The 18,925-nt window shown below is 40.5% G+C and overlaps 1 protein-coding gene across 1 annotated transcript in view; it reads right to left on the reverse strand.

Annotated features, from left to right (window-relative positions):
• Positions 1-6,828: 6,828 nt before the first annotated feature.
• LOC126281644 (putative inorganic phosphate cotransporter) overlaps positions 6,829-18,925 on the reverse strand; it is a 154,530-nt gene continuing 142,433 nt past the window's right edge. The window contains exon 10 of the mRNA XM_049980781.1: positions 6,829-7,306. Within this exon, the coding sequence (XP_049836738.1) occupies positions 7,275-7,306 (32 nt within the window). The 3' untranslated portion in view covers positions 6,829-7,274. The remainder of the gene's footprint in view (positions 7,307-18,925) is intronic.

The following is an 18,925-nucleotide window of genomic DNA, read 5'->3' on the forward strand; positions in this document are numbered from 1 at the left end:
TCCGTTTAGTGTGCCGTCTATCTGTAAGTGTGTCCCACTTCAAACTTTCTATGAGATTTGTAATGATCTCGCGATGGCTAAATTTACCAGTCACAAATATTGCCGCTATTCTTTGAATGTTCTCAATCTCTTGAATCAGCCCCAACTGCTAAGTGTCCCATACAGATGAACAATACTCTTAAGATTGGATGAACTAACATATTGTAAGCTATTTCCTATGTTGAAGGACTGCATCGCTTCAGGATTCTACCAGTAAACAGCAATCTAGTGTTTGCCTTACCCATTACATGTGTAATCCTATCATTCCATTTGAGATCATTTCGAATAGTCACACCCAGATACTTGATAGATGTTATCACTACCGAAGACTGGGCATTTATTTTGTACTCGTACATTAATGGGGATTTTCGCCTTGTTATACACAGTAGATTACACTTACTAATATTGAGAGATAAGTGCCAGTCATTACACCATGCATTTATTTTCTGCAAATCCTCACTGATATGGTCACAACATTTGTGTGATACTTCTTTCCTGTAGACTACAGCATCATCGGCAAACAGTCTACTGTCGTTGTCAATACCATCAACCCGATCGTTTATATAAATTGTAAAAAGCAATGGACCAATTAAGTTGCCCTGGTGCACACCTGTAGTTACACTTGTTTTTGTTGAAGTCACCGCTGTATGTTATAAAAATTTCTATCCAATCGCATATGTCATCAGATAGACCATAAGCGCACACTTTTTGGAGCAAGCGACAGTGTGGAATTGAGTCGAACGCCTTTCAAAAGTCGTGAACCTGGGAAGCGGTATCTCGAGCCTGTTGTATATTAGGCACAAAAAAGGCCAGATGTGTCTCACAGGACCACTGTTTCCTAAAACTGTGCTGGTTTCTGCAGATGAGCTTCTCAGAGTCTAGAAAGGTCATAATGCTGAACACAAAATATGTTACATGATTCTACAACAAATCGATGTCAGTGAAAACAGCCAGTAATTATGTGCATCAGATTTTCTACCGTTTTTATAGATTGCTATGACCTGGGCCTTCTTCCAGTCCCGTGGAACTTTCTGCTGTTCCAATTATCCCTGATAGATGATGGATAAGAATGGTGCTGTGTTTGTAGCATAGTCAGCATATAATCTGAAAAAAAGTCTCAGTTTACCATTAATATTGCCTACAAAGTCATTAATATACAAAAGGGCCCCAACACACTTCCTTGGGCACACCTTACATCAGCTGTTAAGCTTAGGAATTTCTGCCCTACAAGCTTTACCATCCCACCCAGATAGACCATTTCCTGTTGTGACTCATTGATACAGTAGTCATACAATACTACTTTTCTGTCATTTTGTGAAGTATATAATTTTACACTTTTAACATTTAAAGCAAGTTGCCAATCTATGCAACATTTTCAAGGCTTATCAAGATTTGACTGATTATATGTATAACTTTTTTCAGTCAGTATCTCATTACAGATAACTACGTCATCTGTAAAAAGTGTGGGTTTACTATTAATATTGCCTACAAAGCCATTAATATACAAAAGGATCCAAAACCACTTCCTTGGGCACACCCTTCCATTGGCCGTTGAGCTGACACTAATATCCATATCACTCATCTCTGAACTGGTGTGAAAATTAAACTGTGCAATAGCCCTGGATTTCCCTTTGTGAAGAAGAATTTGAAAACAGTGTTCAACATATCTGGTACTACTAACACAATTTATGTATCTCTGGAATTCCTTCATAGCTAAGTATAAAATATCTAAATATTGTTCTGGCAACATACTTTTCATTCCTGTCATGTGCTGATAAATTTTGTAATGTCATTTCAAGGTAAACCACCTGCAATTTACGTCTTACATAGTAACAGAAATTCATATTGTGACAAAAATTTGTGCTACACTTGGACTTGAAGTGAAGTTTCCAGCTTTTTGCAAATGATTGCTTTAACCATTGATATCATGCCACCTGTATTTCATTAAGTTCATTCCCAATGATTACTTTCATTTCAGTGAATTTTTTTCAGTTGTTGTGTATCCAACTACAGCTGTAAAAGGATAAGATGCAGCCCTCCATTTGATATATTGCTTCCGTACTTTGGTGATCTCAAGGGGGGAGCAAGAGAGGGCTCTTTTCTCCTCCTAGACTCTGTGTACAAGTGCCTTATTCACTACAGAATTCTTATGAATTTATAACAATGATTGTGTGTGGCTCTCGTGAATTGCAGATCTAACATTGCTGAGTGTGTTAGTATGCTCAGTGTTTTCTCAGACATTCCCTCCTGCAGCACTTACCAAGCTGCAGGAAGGCATGGACCATTGCCTAGAACATCATCTTAAGGGGAAACTGTCAGTTGAAGGCCATTTGCAAGTACAAAAACTTATTTGTGTGTCAAAAGACATCAGACTGGTATGAAATACAAGTCTTTGCCAGAAAAGCATATCTGATCATATAGTCCATATCTGTAATTAGTAACAGGGAAAGCATCTCTAAAAAACCTGAATAAGTTACAGACTTTCATTTCTGGATCACATGTTGTAGCTGTTATGCGTAACTGCTAACCAATGAACAAGTGTGCACCACGCTATTATGCCCAACAACAAATTTTCTGACCATACAGGTATACATTATATTACATAATTGATTAGACATAGTAGTGCAGGACATACCTCTTTATTGGTTAAAATTTTCATACAACAGCTGTACTATTAGATCCAGGAATGGAAGTCTGCAACTTATTCAGGTTTTTCAGAGATATTCTCATGTTTACTAATGACAGAATGGACTATATGGCCACATGTCCTTTACTGAGAAGGACTTATGTTTCATACCAATCTAATGTCTTTTGACATACAAATAAATTTTTGTACTTGAAATGGCCTAAGGCCAAAATCTGGAACATGTAACAATAAAACAAAAGTTATTACAGTCAAATGGCAGCAGTATCATTAAAAAAATTGCCAGCCAAAATAAAAATTACCTGTTTCACACACTTTTTCACAAATTTAGTTCTTGTGGGATGACACTTTTCAATTTAACCAAATTACTTTAATCAAGGGTGGCAAGTTTAGAATTTGGCACTCTCTTGCAGAAATTTCTGCAAAATCCTTAGGTGCTATCCCTGAAGGGAGAATCATTGTTTTTGTTTTCAGGGCAATAAGTGGAAAAGTATCTGTCAATGAATGAATGGGTCAGGCTTGGAGATGTGGTTGGATATCCTAATCGATTAAGCTAACAGTTTTCGAAAACCAGGTAATACACTTTCAAGTCCTAATGTGGCACAGATTTTCATTGTTCATGTCATATTCAAAGATATAATTGTGGTAGAGTACTTCATTCAGTCCATTTGAACAACACACACCGACAAACATCATAAATTCCTTAGAGAGCTTTAGAAACAGATCAACTCAAAATATGAAGTTGATATTTCAGTTACATATATGGGAAGAATGTATCTTTGGAGAAATATTGATACCACCTCTGTGCTAGATGTTCACTATGCCACTGTTCCATGGCAGCACTGTGGATTCTCATGAATTACATTTTCTGAATGACCTTCTTATTACATAACGTCAATCTGTGTAGTACAAATTAGTTATTTCACACAAACACACACACACAATTTCTAGCTTTTGCAACCAACAGTTGCTTCTTCAGGAAAGAGGGAAGGAGAGGGAAAGACGAAAGGATGTGGGTTTTAAGGGAGAGGGTAAGGAGTCATTCCAATCCCGGGAGCGGAAAGACTTACCATAGGGGGAAAAAAGGACAGTTCGAAACTGCACAATCCATAGCCCTCACCTGCCTAATCCTCCACCTATACATTGACTCGGCCAATGAAAACAACTCCTATCCCAAATCAAAGTCCTCAATCTTTCCTCTCCCACATCCACACCGGCTGTTCATAGCATCCTCCTACAGGCCAACCACAAATTAGAACAGCATGCCACCCTCCACCTCAAAAAACTACCCAATCTCCTGGTTTCCCACCTCTGGAAAGGCAACTCACTCATCTTCCACAACATTTCCAACAAACCTCAACCTCCTCTCATTGCACACAGACCCAGTCTCTCCCATCTACTCAATCTCCCACTTCCAGCTCCACTCCCCCCAACACCTCAAAATTCTAGTCAACACAATCTGGAATCACAACACCCCAATTCAGTAGTTAACCTTTCCTCCAAACCTCTCTCCCAATCTGAAACCTCTGTCCTATCCAAAGGCCTCACCTTCAGCCCCACTCCAAGATTCAACCAAACTGCCCTTGTCAAAGATTAATTGTCCTACACTCGTAGTCTCTGCTGGAAATATCACTTTGCACAAAGAAAAATAATCCTGATCCCACTCCTAATGATCCAACTCCCCAAGACACTATCCAAATTGAACCCTGCCTGGAACAGTTCCGTCCTCCATCACAGCGGGACCCACCTCCTCTTCCTCAAAATCACCCTCTCCAAACCTTCCAGGAATTTCTCACCTCCAGCCTTGCCTCTCAATCTTTCTTGAAAAACCTTAATCCTACTCCCAACATCACCACAACCGAAGCCCAGGCTATCCGTGATCTGAAAGCTGACCGATCCATCATCATTCTTCCGACTGACAAGGGTTCCACGACCGTGGTACTTGAGCGTCGGGAGTATGTGGCTGAGGGACTGCGTCAGCTTTCAGACAACTCTACATACAAAGTTTGCCAACGAAATCCCATCCCTGATGTCCAAGCGGAGCTTCAAGGAATCCTCAGAACCTTAGGCCCCCTACAAAACCTTTCACCTGACTCCATCAAACTCCTGACCCCACTGACACCTTGCACTCCTACCTTCTACCTACTTCCTAAAATTCACAAACCCAAACATCCCGGCCACCCCATTGTAGCTGGTTACCAAGCCCCCACAGAACGTATCTCTGCCTACATAGATCAACACCTTCAAACTATTACATGCAGTCTCCCATCCTTCATCAAAGACACCAACCACTTTCTTGAACTCCTGGAATCCTTACCCAGTCTGTTACCCCCAGAAACCATCCTTGTAACCATTGATGCCACTTCCCTATACACAAATATCCCCGCACGTCCAGGGCCTCACTGCAATGGAGCACTTCCTTTCACGCCGATCACCTGCCACCCTACCTAAAACCTCTTTCCTCATCACCTTAGCCAGCTTCATCCTGATCCACAACTTCTTCACTTTTGAAGTCCAGACATACCAACAATTAAAGGGAACAGCCATGGGTACCAGGATGGCCCCCTCGTATGCCAATCTATTTATGGGTCACTTAGAGGAAGCCTTCTTGGTTACCCAAGCCTGCCAACCCAAAGTTTGGTACAGATTTATTGATGACATCTTCATGATCTGGACTCACAGTGAAGAACAACTCCAGAATTTCCTCTCCAACCTCAACTCCCTTGGGTTCCACCAGATTCACTTGCTCCTACTCCAAATCCCATGCCACTTTCCTTGACGTTGACCTCCATCTGTCCAATGGCCAGCTTCACACATCCGTCCACATCAAACCCACCAACAAGCAACAGTACCTCCATTATGACAGCTGCCACCCATTCCATATCAAACAGTCCCTTCCCTACAGCCTAGGCCCTCATGGCAAACGATCTGCTCCAGTCCTGAATACCTGAACCATTACACCAACAACCTGAAAACAGCTTTCGCATTCCACAACTACCCTCCCGATCTGGTACAGAAGCAAATAACCAGAGCCACTTCCTCATCCCCTCAAACCCAGAACCTCTCACAGAAGAACCCCAAAAGTGCCCCACTTGTGACAGGATACTTCCCGGGACTGGATCAGACTCTGAATGTGGCTCTCCAGCAGGGATACAACTTCCTAAAATTCTGCCCTGAAATGAGGTCCATCCTTCATGAAATCCTCCCCACTCCACCAAGAGTGTCTTTCCGCTGTCCACCTAACCTTCGTAATCTCTTGGTTCATCCCTATGAAATCCCCAAACCACCTTCCCTAACCTCTGGGTCCTACCCTTGTAACCGCCTCCGGTGTAAAACCTGTCCTATGCACCCTCCCACCACCACCTACTCCAGTCCCGTAACCCGGAAGGTGTACACGATCAAAGGCAGAGCCACGTGTGAAAGCACCCACGTGATTTACCAACTGACCTGCCTACACTGCGACGCTTTCTATGTGGGAATGACCAGCAACAAACTGTCCATTCGCATGAATGGACACAGGCAGACAGTGTTTGTTGGTAATGAAGATAACCCTGTGGCTAAACATGCCTTGCTGCACAGCCAGCACATCTTGGCACAGTGTTACACCATCCGAGTTATCTGGATACTTCCCACTAACACCAACCTGTCAGAACTCCGGAGATGGGATCTTGCCCTTTAGTATATACTCTCTTCTCGATATCCTCCAGGCCTCAACCTCCGCTAATATCAAGTTGCCGCCGCTCATACCTCACCTGTCTTTCAATAACTTCTTTGCCTTTACAAATGTGTGCTTATGTCTGTGTACCTGTATGTGCAGATGGATATGTGTGTGTATGCGAGTGCATACCTTTCCTTTTTTCACCCTACAGTAAGTCTTTCCGCTCCCGGGATTGGAATGACTCCTTATCCTCTCCCTTAAAACCCACATCCTTTCGTCTTTCCTTCTCCTTCCCTCTTTCCTGAAGAAGCAACCGTTGGTTGCGAAAGCTAGAAATTTTGTGTGTCTGTTTGTGTGTTATTTTATTGTGCATGTCTACCGGCGCTTTCCCACTTGGTAAGTCTTGGAATCTTTGTTTTTAATATATTTTTCCCATGTGGAAGTTTCTTTCTATTTTATTTACATCACAAATTAGTTATTTCATTATTTTTGAGATATTTATTTTCTGGCCATAACAGATGTACATTTTGTTACATGAGCATCAGAATCATTCAACCAAAATAAATGTCACAGTGGCACATGTTGCACACAAAACAACACTTTTACATACTGTTGGAATGCTCAGGGAAATAAATATTTCTGTGGTTGTTAGTCTTTATTGATATTTTATTTGGTTTTTTTTAAAAAAAAGGTCACGAGAATATGTCCCTGCAGCTGGAATAAAAGTTCTCAGCTGCAAGAAATGTTCAGTACATCTGAGGATAACAATTAGCTGCATATGAAGCAAGTAGGATGCAATTTCAGGAGATACCTGCCAGCTTTATCCTTCCCGTTGTGAAGTCTACCTTCCTCTCCATAATACAAGACAACAGTATGCTGCTCCAGCACAGCGAATACCCTTGTTTCTGTCTGAGCCATCAGTCTGTCTTCTTGCTACAATTTTTCAGTCTCAACTATGACATCGTCTGTTAAAAAAAAGAAAAGTAGAGTGTTATTACTGAGCCTGTAACAGAGATATGGTAGAAAATTTTGATGATAGTAAGTGGAAACATAAAACCTGTGCATGCTCCAAGGCAAGCTAAGTAACTATGTTTTAACTAGTTGATAGATAACTGTAACAGTGCCAGTGACAACACATTTTGCAGTGTCAGTTATTGGTTACTTTAATTTTTTCAATTATTTCATGAGATATTCTATGTATTTTAATTTTTAATACAGCTTATAACAAATGTGTGCAACTGCAAACTCAGTAGTTTACTTAAGTAAGTACCACTTGATGTAGCAAGATAATAATAATAATAATAATAATAATAAAATAATAAGAATAATAACAATAAGTGTGGTGACCATTGACAATAAGAACATTAACATTCATCTTTGATGTTATGATCTTTGACTCTGCTCACTTTGTCTTTGTGTCTGGACACTTTTAAGAGTTTTTCAGTTGTATTGTGCTTCTACATTTCATTACATTTTTACAACAAATTGTTTGTTGGTGATTACTACATCAGCTGGAATTACTACATCAGTGACCCCAACTTCACTCAGTTGGTTAATCATGCAAGCGTTTTAAGTCTCCTGGACTGCTGCAAGGCTTACCACTAAATAAGCCTACGTTCACTGATGACATTCCAAAAATCCCGCTGATTACTTCGGGCTTTACAGGTGCTGTGCAATGAATTACAGCCTCAAAAATGTGGTCCAAATATGGCAGAGATTTATTGATTCCCTCTTGTTCAACCTGCCATTCGCAAGCATTTATCTTGATATTTTTATTTTGCCATCTACCATTGAGGTGCATGGATAGTCAACACTATATCAAAATGGTGGCAAAACCAATCATGAAAAGTCAATGGTGTGAAAACCAATCATGAAAAGTCACAAATGACCCATGATAGCATCATTTACCTGGGTTATACCATTTTGTCGGACTGCACCCAACCAACATCTGATCGCATTGAGCTCATTTGCAACCTACCTTTTCCTACAGATTATCATGGACTGTGTAGATTCCTCCATATCATAAATTTAAACCTCCCACATTCCACCTCTATTCAGGCCCCCTCCTTAGCAATGCTCTCATTGTTTAGCACACGTCTGGTCCTAGGATAGTGCTTTGGCCAAACAATTTGATCACAGTTTTCGAGTCACTCAAGACTTCCCCCATCGACACTACCCAATGCTCATATCTCAGTTACTGCAGACATGAGTGACACATTGATTGGCGAAGTTTTGCAGCAGTATATCGGCGGCACAACTGAGCCTCTTTGTTTTTTTTTTCTAAGAAAATTTCACCTCCTCAGCACAAGTGGTCAGCATTCAGCAACAATTTTCCCATGGCAAACACTTCTATGACAATATCTAGGGACACATGTTCACCATCTTTATGGAACACATCCTGCTAGCTGATGCTATAGCCCTGGAATGGACATTCTTCCTTGACTGCTCCAGCACATGGACCTCATCTGGCAGCATGTATGGTATAAATGTGGGTCCAATAATGTTGTAATGGACAATTTCTTCCAACTCCCCTGGACATGAGAAAGTTGGCACACTTACAGACAGAGAATCCTGAGCTAACCAAAATGATGATGGACACAAAATGCTCTTTAACACTCAAGTGTTGCCTCCTCCTGGGCTCCCCCACACCCATCATGTGTGACACTTTGGCAAGCATACTCCACACATTCATGACTGCCTCTCTGTGCCAAGAGATCACCATATCCCTGCATGGACTGGCCCATCTGGGTATCAAAGCTACCATGAAAGTAATCACTAAACGTTTCATTTGGACAGGAATAAAAGATGATTGTCGCACTTGGTTATGCAGATTTATCCTGTGTCAGAGGAGTAAGGTGAGACAGAAAGCCCAGCCCCCTCTCGGACAACTGAGCATCACAAAGGGTCACCTACATCATGTCCATATTGACATGAGACCGCTATCACTCTCAGATGTTTATTGCTACATTTTGTCTATCATCGACCGAGTTACAATGTGGGTTGAAGCCATTTCTCTCTCTCTCTCTCTCTCTCTCTCTCTCTCTCTCTCTCTCTCTCTCTCTCTCTCTGACATTATGGCCAAAACAGCTGCCCAAGCTTTTGTTAATTCCTGGATTGCCCACTTCAGCTGTCCCTCCTCAGTTACAAGTGACCTGGGCTACAAACTTGAGTCCTTGCACTTCTCAAAACTTTGCGAGCTGTGGGCTGTCAACATATTTCACACTACCACATGTCATTCAGATCAATGGTCTCTTGGAGCGATGGTACCACACACTTAAAGTAACACTCATGTGCCATGGCAGTTCCTGGTTAGAAGTGACCATTTTAGGAATATGTGCTGCTTATAAGGAGGAGCTCCAGGCATCACTTGCAGATGTCTTATATGAGAGCCCCTCATCCTATCTGTCCCTTTTACTCCCCCACAGGATGATGAGCTTCCAACAATTGTTAATCACGTATGTACTCACATCAGGCATGTTTATACTCCACCTTCACAGCCACGTTCTCTACCCTGTGTTTTGTCCCTGAAGAACTGGCTATTCGCAACTATGTGTTGCTCTGCGATGACTCTGTTCACGCATCACTCCAGCCTCCTTGTTGAGGCCCTCACTCATGCACAGAACACCTTCAACATCATACTTAATAATAAACTTCAGACAGTCTCGGTGACTTGACTGAAAGCTGCCTTGTTACTCTCTGACAACTTTACTCAGGCCATACCTACCACCCTTCTGGACCCACACAATGACCCCTCCCCAATCCCTGCATCCTCAGCTTCATCTGTTAGTGATCTGACAAATGATATGTGTGTTGACAGTGAGACAATACCTTGTGATGTAACAGACGACCAATGGTCTTTTGCATGCGCCATCTATCGCCCCTGGCCTAGCACAAATTCTAATTAAATGATGAAATTGAGTTGCGGGCTAGGATTTGTTAGTTATGTGCATAAATACTGCAGAAGTATTTGGTTTTTATATGTGCAGATAATTCAAACACCGAGCCAGCAACTGGTGTGAACTTTAGTTGATGCGGCAAGTAGCGGGCCGCCATGGAGCAAACGCAATGAGGCTGATGACATTGCTCCATGGAGGTCCAGAGTTGCAGTGTCGGGATACTCTGAGGCGGTTGTTGGACTTCAGAGGAAAAAACGAAGAATGTATAATGAGGAACTTTGTGTATAACAGCGAAAGTAGGAAGAAGCAATTTCACGGCCAGTAATGCAGTAGGCGGTACCTCAAGAGCCGACTGTACATAGGTATCAGAAATAAATAGCTGTAACTATTGTAATAAAGGAGTTCTGAATAAGAGTTATTACGAGAAGCAGTCAGACAGCTCCAGTTACTGGTGAATGATCACCATAGGTGACATTTCCTTCATCAGCTGCGCCGTCCCCTCTTTCACTGGATGAATTTAGTCAACATTAAGACAGAGCCGAACTACCCAAACAATAAAACTCATCAGTGAGAGGGGGACAGTGCAACCTCTCAAGGATCCTACTTCACTGCCAATGCTTTGACTGACATGTGCGACGAGAGTGATGTACTATGTGTCGCCCCTACCTCCGCCTCTGCACACCCAACTCTCACTGTACAGTGACCTCTCTATCCAGGTCAGGAACTGCACAGCATTCGTCTTTGTCATCTCACCACTGCCTCAACATGTTTCCCCCACCATGCACATCCAACTCTTGAACTCTTTCGAGCTTCCTCCCAATGCTGATAAGAGTCTCATTTCAGCAAAAATGGCCAACTCTCCATCATCCCCTTTTGAGCCTTGAGTATGTATATTGCTCCAGCTAACAACCTCCCCTGCACTCACAAGGGATGTCCATTTCATCCATCTGAGTGGATGCGACATTTTATCATTGATAGCATCGCTTGCTGTGCATCTCACTCATGCTCCACACTTCTCAAGGGGTGCTCTGTGGTGATCGTCGTTCACCAGAACACTGTCATTCATCTTTGATGTTAAGACCTTTGACTCTGCATCCTCTGTCTTTATGTCTGTGCACCATTACAAGTTGTTCAACTGTACTGTGCTTCTATGTTTCATTAACATTTTTGGTAACTTTAGGTTATTGGTGATTTCTATCCACTACCATACAATTTTTAGGATTGGAATTACCATATAATAATAATAGTAGCACATTAGACATACATATGTAAATATTTGCCACCATTAATATACTGCAATATAGAAAAACAGTGCTATGAGTAAATGAGTTGAGAAATCTTTTAGTGAGTCTAAAAAACTTTTCATTAACAACTGTTTCAACTTGCCCTTAAAAAGATTTCCATAGAATTGCTTTATATTATTTGACAATCTTTTCTACAATTATTGTTTTACAACAGCATGTGGTCTGTGATCTGTAGCTCTTTTATTACTCTGTATCCCATGATAATCACACTTGCTTCTTCTACTATAGAGGTAAATGTCTTTGTTTGTTACACTTATTTCTTCATTCTCTTTTAGCAAAACAATTATCTTATGAACATAAAATGAGGACACAGTCAGTAAATTATACTTGTTGAAGTAGTATCTACAGAACTGTCAATTCCTCTATTACCAATTACCCTCACTGCTCTCTTCTGAAGCACGAATATCCCTTACATGTAGGCTGTGGTCCCATGTCCCAAATTTCAATCCTGTATTGAAAATGTGGTGTATTAATCCGTACTATTCCATAATATATTTATTTTAGGCCAGAGATGATGTTATATTTCTGAGGCGTTTTAAATACTACAGCAAATCATTTTACAGAGATAGCTGATACGCTCCTTCCATGTTATGTCTAAAACTTTATGATCATCAGAAGTTTCAGCTGTACATAGTGATTCAGTATTTATGTCCCCTTGAAGCTGGTTATGATTTAATAAGAACTTGATCATAACTGTCTTATCCTTATTGAGTTGAAGATTATTCTCTTTATTGTCCACAATGCTAGTAGTTAAGTACAACTCCAATTAGCAAATAATATATCAACAGCATAGTTCACTCTGTATATGTTCAACATCCTCTGTTAGTTGTATTTGGTGGGGCCCTCTACACTGGAGCAGTATTCTAGAATGGGTCACATGAGTGATTATGAGCAATCTCTTATGCATACTGGTTGCATTTCCTTAGTTTTCTACCAAGATCCAAAGTCTGCCACTTGCTTTACCTGTGACTGAGCCTACATGATAATTCAATTTCATATTGCTATGAAGCTCTACATGCAGGTATTTATATAAGTTGACCAATCGCAGTTGTAACTCCTTGATACTGTAGTCATAGAGTACTACATTTTTCATTTTGTGAAGTGTGATATTTTATTATTGTGAACATTTAAACCAAATTACAAGCCTTTGCATCACTTTGAAATCCTATAAAGATCTGACTGAATGTCTATCCAACTTATTACAGACTATATGCTTCATTATAGATAACTGAATCATCTGTTAAAAGTCTGAGGTTGCTATTAATATTGTTTGCAAAGTCATTAATATACAATGCGAACATCAAGGGCCCCAACACATTTCCATTGAGCATAAGCAAAGCTACTTCTACATTTGCTGATGACTCTCCATCCACAATCAGATGCTGCATCTTCCCTACCAAGAAATTCTCAATCCAGTCTCAAATTTTCCTTGATAACATAGATTAATGCTTTTCAGAACTCAAGAAATACTACAAGTACCTATTAGCTCCAATCCATGCTTTTCTGGATGTCATGTGAGAAAAGCATGAACTGGTTTCACAAGACCTTTGCTTTCGTAAACCAGGCTCGAAGGTATGGAGGAAGTCACTCTGTTCAAAAGACATTATTATATTTGAGGTCAGAACTTGATATAAGAATCTAAAACAGATGGATATCAATGATATTGGACAGTAGTTTTGTGTATCACTGCTGCTGCCCTTCTTGTAGATGTAGATGGATGTAATCTGTGCTTTCTTCCAATGACTGGGTATGGTTTTTTGTTTGATGAATCTATGGTAGATTATGGTTAAAAGAGGGACTAACTCAACTGCAAGTTCAGTATAGAATCTTACAGGGGTTCCATCAGGCCCTGGAGTCTTTCTCAATTTTTGCAGTTTTGACTGATTCCCAGTGCCACGGGCACTAATATTTATAGCACTCATCTCTGCATTGATACAAGAATTTAATTGTAGAAATACCTCTGGATATTCCTCTGTAAAGATACAACTGAAAATAAAGTTCAGCATTTCTGTTTTTGCTTTGCTACCTTCAATCTCAGTCCCTGTCTCAGTCACGAGTGTTTTGACACTAACTTTTGTACCACTGACCAGCCTTTATATATGACCAGAATTTGTTTGGGTTTTGTGAGAGAGCTGTTCATAATATTCTGCTGTGGTAGTTGTTGGTGGCTTCATGCATTGCCCTCTTCACAGCCAAACACACTTCTTTCATAATCTTCCTATGCATAGCTCCATGTTTCATTTTGTGCCTATTATGTACTAGCCTCTGTTTCTTTAGAAGTTTCTTTACAGTGACTCAACATAAACTATCCTAATGGCTACATACCCATCAAGTGCAGGATGACTGTTTTCCTAACTTGTGCCACAGTTCAACATGCTATTCACCACAGCTAAATGTTTGGAATTCCTTACTGAGGTATGACCACTACATCTGTATCTAGTTTTCTGAATATATAATCATTCTACCTGTTTCATGTGCCCTTGGTACTTTGGTAACCAATGTTACTATAATTGCCTTATAGTCACCGACATCAGTTTCTATGTGGTCATTCTCAAAGATGTTGCATCTTTTTACTGCTATTAGATCTAATATACTTCCACCATGAGTGATCTGTTCTAGGTGATTATCAGAGAATGCTTTACCGGATATCTTGTTACAGCCACCACTTACATAACTGTACTTGTCCTAATGCACAGCAAGCGATGCCATCGATGATAAAATGTCGTATCCACTCAGATGGATGAAATGGACATCCCTCTTGAGTGCAGGAGAGGTTGTTGGCTGGAGCAATATACATACTCAGCACTCAAATGGGAATGATGATAGAGAGTTGGCCATTTTTTGCTGAAATGAGACTCTTATCAGCATTGGGAGGAAGCTCAAAAGAGTTAAAGAGTAGCATATAAGGATCCAACTATAAGTTAATGCCCACCCTTAATACTGAGCCTTATATAGACAGTCTCACATGCAGTTTCAAATTATATCTTAGTGGATATTGTTCCTTGTCTACCGTGATAAATAAACCACCTCTGTTCATCATAAGCCCATCCCTTCAATAAAGACAAACACTTTTTCCCAAAAATCTCACTTATTTTTCGAATTTAAACCAGCTCGCTGTACCAGGCACAATGTACCTAGTATCATGTGACCTCTGCTGCTTTTCACTTCAAATACTGGTACTTTGTTATGTTTGATGTGGCAATTAATCACTTGGATTTTAATACTCTTACCTGTAGGGAGGAGATGGGACCTGGATAAACTGCAAGAACCAGAGGTTGTACAGAGTTTCAGGGAGAGCATTAGGGGACAATTGACAGGAATGGGAGAAAGAAATACAGTAGAAGAAGAATGGGTAGCTTTGAGAGATGAAGTAGTGAAGGCAGCAGAGGATCAAGTAGGTAACAAGACGAGGGATAGTAGAAATCCTTGGGTAACAGAAGAAATATTGAATTTAATTGATGAAAGGAGAAAATATAAAAATGCAGTAAATGAAGCAGTCAAAAAGGAATACAAACATCTCAAAAATGAGATCGACAGGAAGTGCAAAATAGCTAAGCAGGGACAGCTAGAGGACAAATGTAAGGATGTAGAGGCTTACCTCACTAGGGGTAAGATAGATACTGCCTACAGGAAAATTAAAGAGACCTTTGGAGATAAGAGAAGCACTTGTATGAACATCAATAGCTCAGATGGAAACCCAGTTCTAAGCAAAGAAGGGAAAGCAGAAAGGTGGAAGGAGTATATAGAGGGCCAATACAAGGGTGATGTACTTGAAGATAATATTATGGAAATGGAAGAGGATGTAGATGAAGATGAAATGGCACATACAATACTGCATGAAGAGTTTGACAGAGCACTGAAATACCTAAGTCGAAACAAGGCCCCGGAGTAGACAACATTCCATTGGAACTACTGATGTACTTGGGAGAGCCAGTGATGACAAAACTCTACCATCTGATGAGCAAGATGTATGAAACAGGCGAAATACCCTCAGACTTCAAGAAAAATATAATTATTCCAATCCCAAAGGAAGCAGGTGTTGACAGATGTGAAAATTACAGAACTATCAGTTTAATAAGTCCCAGGTGCAAAATACTAACGCAAATTCTTTACAGACGAATGGAAAAACTAGTAGAAGCCGACCTCGGGGAAGATCAGTTTGGATTCTGTAGAAATGTTGGAACACGTGAGGCAATACTGATCCGACGACTTATCTTAGAAGCTAGATTAAGGAAGGGCAAACCTACGTTTCTAGCATTTTGAGACTTAGAGAAAGCTTTTGGCAATGTTGACTGGAATACTCTCTCTCAAATTCTGAAGGTGGCAGGGGTAAAATACAGGGAGAGAAAGGCTATTTATAATTTGTACAGAAACCAGATGGCAGTTATAAGAGTCGAGGGACATGAAAGTGAAGCAGTGGTTGGGAAGGGAGTAATACAGGGTTGTAGCCTCTCCCCAATGTTATTAAATCTGTATATTGAGCAAGCAGTGAAGGAAACAAAAGAAAAATCCGGAGTAGGTGTTAAAATCCGTGGAGAAGAAATAAAAACTTTCAGGTTCGCTGATGACATCGTAATTCTGTCAGAGACAGCAAAGGACTTGGAAGAGCAGTTGAACGGAATGGATAGTGTCTTGAAAGAAGGATATAAGATGAACATCAATGAAAGCAAAACGAGGATAATGGAATGTAGTCAAATTAAGTCAGGTGATGCTGAGGGAATTAGATTAGGTAATGAGACACTTAAAGTATTAAAGGAGTTTTGCTATTTGGGGAGCAAAATAACTGATGATGGTCGAAGTAGAGAGGATATAAAATGTAGACTAGCAAAGGCAAGGAAAGCGTTTCTGAAGAAGAGAAATTTGTTAACATCAAATATAGATTTAAGTGTCAGGAAGTCGTTTCTGAAAGTATTTGTATGGAGTGTAGCCATGTATGGAAGTGAAACATGGACGATAAATAGTTTAGACAAGAAGAGAATAGAAGCTTTCAAAATGTGGTGCTAGAGAAGAATGCTGAAGATTAGATGGGTAGATCGCATAACTAATGAGGAAGTATTGAATAGGATTGGGGAGAAGAGAAGCTTGTGGCACAACTTGACCAGAAGAAGGGATCGGTTGGTAGGACATGTTCTGAGGCATCAAGGGGTCACCAGTTTAGTACTGGAGGGCAGCGTGGAGGGTAAAAATCGTAGAGGGAGACCAAGAGATGAATACACTAAGCAGATTCAGAAGGATGTAGGTTGCAGTAGGTACTGGGATATGAAGAAGCTTGCACAGGATAGAGTAGCATGGAGAGCTGCATCAAACCAGTCTCAGGACTGAAGACCACAACAACAACCTGTAAGGGACATTAATTTGGATCTGATACTGAAACTTCTGAATCCCTTATGGCTATCATTATCTGGACTGGATGGACAGTCTCCTAATCTAGAAAAAAAGTCCTTGCATTCACTCCACATATAGTCAGCTATCTGGGTAGGAGACTCTGATGTGTAGTGCACACTTACACATTTACAGGTACTCTACAACTGTTAAAAACTATGGTGCAAATCCAGGAGTTTGCACTAAAGCTTGTCATAGAACCTTCAAAGTCTCTTGTTCAAATTTTTCACCACTCAGCTGAGAATGAGGTGACCACAATCAGTTCTGGGGACAATACTGCAAATTGTGAGCTTCACTGAAACTCCATGAGTAAGGCTGGTTTTGTCAACCTCCTCTGCCAGTCACTGGAATGGTTCACGTATGACCATATAGCTTAGACATCAGGCACTGTCTGTTACAACATGTGACACATGTAGTTGGTAATATCCTGTTCTCTCAATGGCTGCCACAACAGATCCTTCAGTGTGCTGAGTGATTCTTCCAGGAATACACCCTGTGTGCACTTGGTGGCTCTTCCTATCCCTTGCTGCCATTCCCTTGCCATTATTCACCATATTTTTTAACAGCTGACAATTAATAGACCCCACCCTTTCGCATTTGCCTCCTTCTGACACAGTAAACAGTGGGTTTCTAAAAGATAAATGAGTCACTGGTACAGTTTTGGCTTCAGTAAAAGACAGCATTTCAAGCTTGTTGATTAGGGGGACGTTATAACACCAAGTGTTTTATCTCTTCCCTGTTCTTCCTTCTATAGGGGGTCTAGCCTTACCACTGACATGCCACTCACAGTCATGTGGATGAATAGTAAAAGATCCCATACCATTTGTAGAGAAGACAGAATTCACAGGAGTGAATTTTACTTGAGGTATCTTTGTTATCTTGTACACTATTCTCAGGAGCTCTCCCTACAAATCCATTCTACACCTACACCTACATCTACATCTATTCTCTGCAAACCACTGTGAAGTATGTGTCAGAGGGCACATTACATTGTATCAGTTACTAGGTGTTTTTTTTACATTCATGTATGGAGAGAAGGGAAGAATGCTTGTCTAAATGCCTCCATGCATGCTGTAATTGATCTAATCCTTTCTCGTGATCCCTGTGGGAGTGATGTGGAGTGGATTGTAGTAAATTCTTAGTCATAATTTAAAGCCAGTTCTTGAAACTTTGTAAGCAGGCTTTCTCAGAATAGTTTGTTTTCTTAATGTCTGTGGCAGCATCCTATGGATTAGACTAACTTGTGATCATCTGTGCTCTGTATATGTTCAATATCCTCTGTTAGTCCTGTTTGGTACAGGTCCCACACATTTGAGCAATATGATTTGTCAGCAATCCCCTTTGTAGAATGATAGAATTTCCTAGTATTCTACCAATAAACCAAAGTCTGCCACTTGCTTTACTCATGACTGAGAATATGTGGTCATTCCATTTCATAACTCTACAAAGGGTTACATCCAGTTATTCATATAGTTGACTGGTCCAACTGTGATTAATTGATATTATAGTCATAATATGCTACATTTTTGCATTTTGTGAAGTTGAAAATATTACTTTCCATAAAATTTCAAGCAAATTGCCAATTTTTGCACTACTTTGAGGCAGGAGCATCCTATCATTTGATAGTGGTCAGAGTGATTTCCAGATGATTACAAATGCTACCAATTGTGATGCATCCCATATAGAAATATTAGTGCTGTGGCACCTCTTGTGCCCCTCTCAGCTTGGCACACCAAATGGCTGCATGTGCCTCTTAGTTCTTGAAGTGGCCTGAGCACAAAAAAGCATATCTTCCACTTGGGGCAGCTAACAGTGCTAACAATGATCCTGCCTTTATCATTCTAACATAGCTTGGTAAATTGCTCTTTTTGGAATGTTTTCTGGGAGTTGTTTAGTAGGTTGTACTTACACGAGAAAGATTCCATTTCATCTAGGATTACTGTTTCAAGTGCTGAAGTTGCTAATTTTCATGTCAGTTGTTACTTGCTTCTTATACTCTGGT

The sequence above is a fragment of the Schistocerca gregaria genome, chromosome 1, assembly GCF_023897955.1.
Source record: "Schistocerca gregaria isolate iqSchGreg1 chromosome 1, iqSchGreg1.2, whole genome shotgun sequence".
NCBI lineage: Eukaryota > Metazoa > Arthropoda > Insecta > Orthoptera > Acrididae > Schistocerca > Schistocerca gregaria.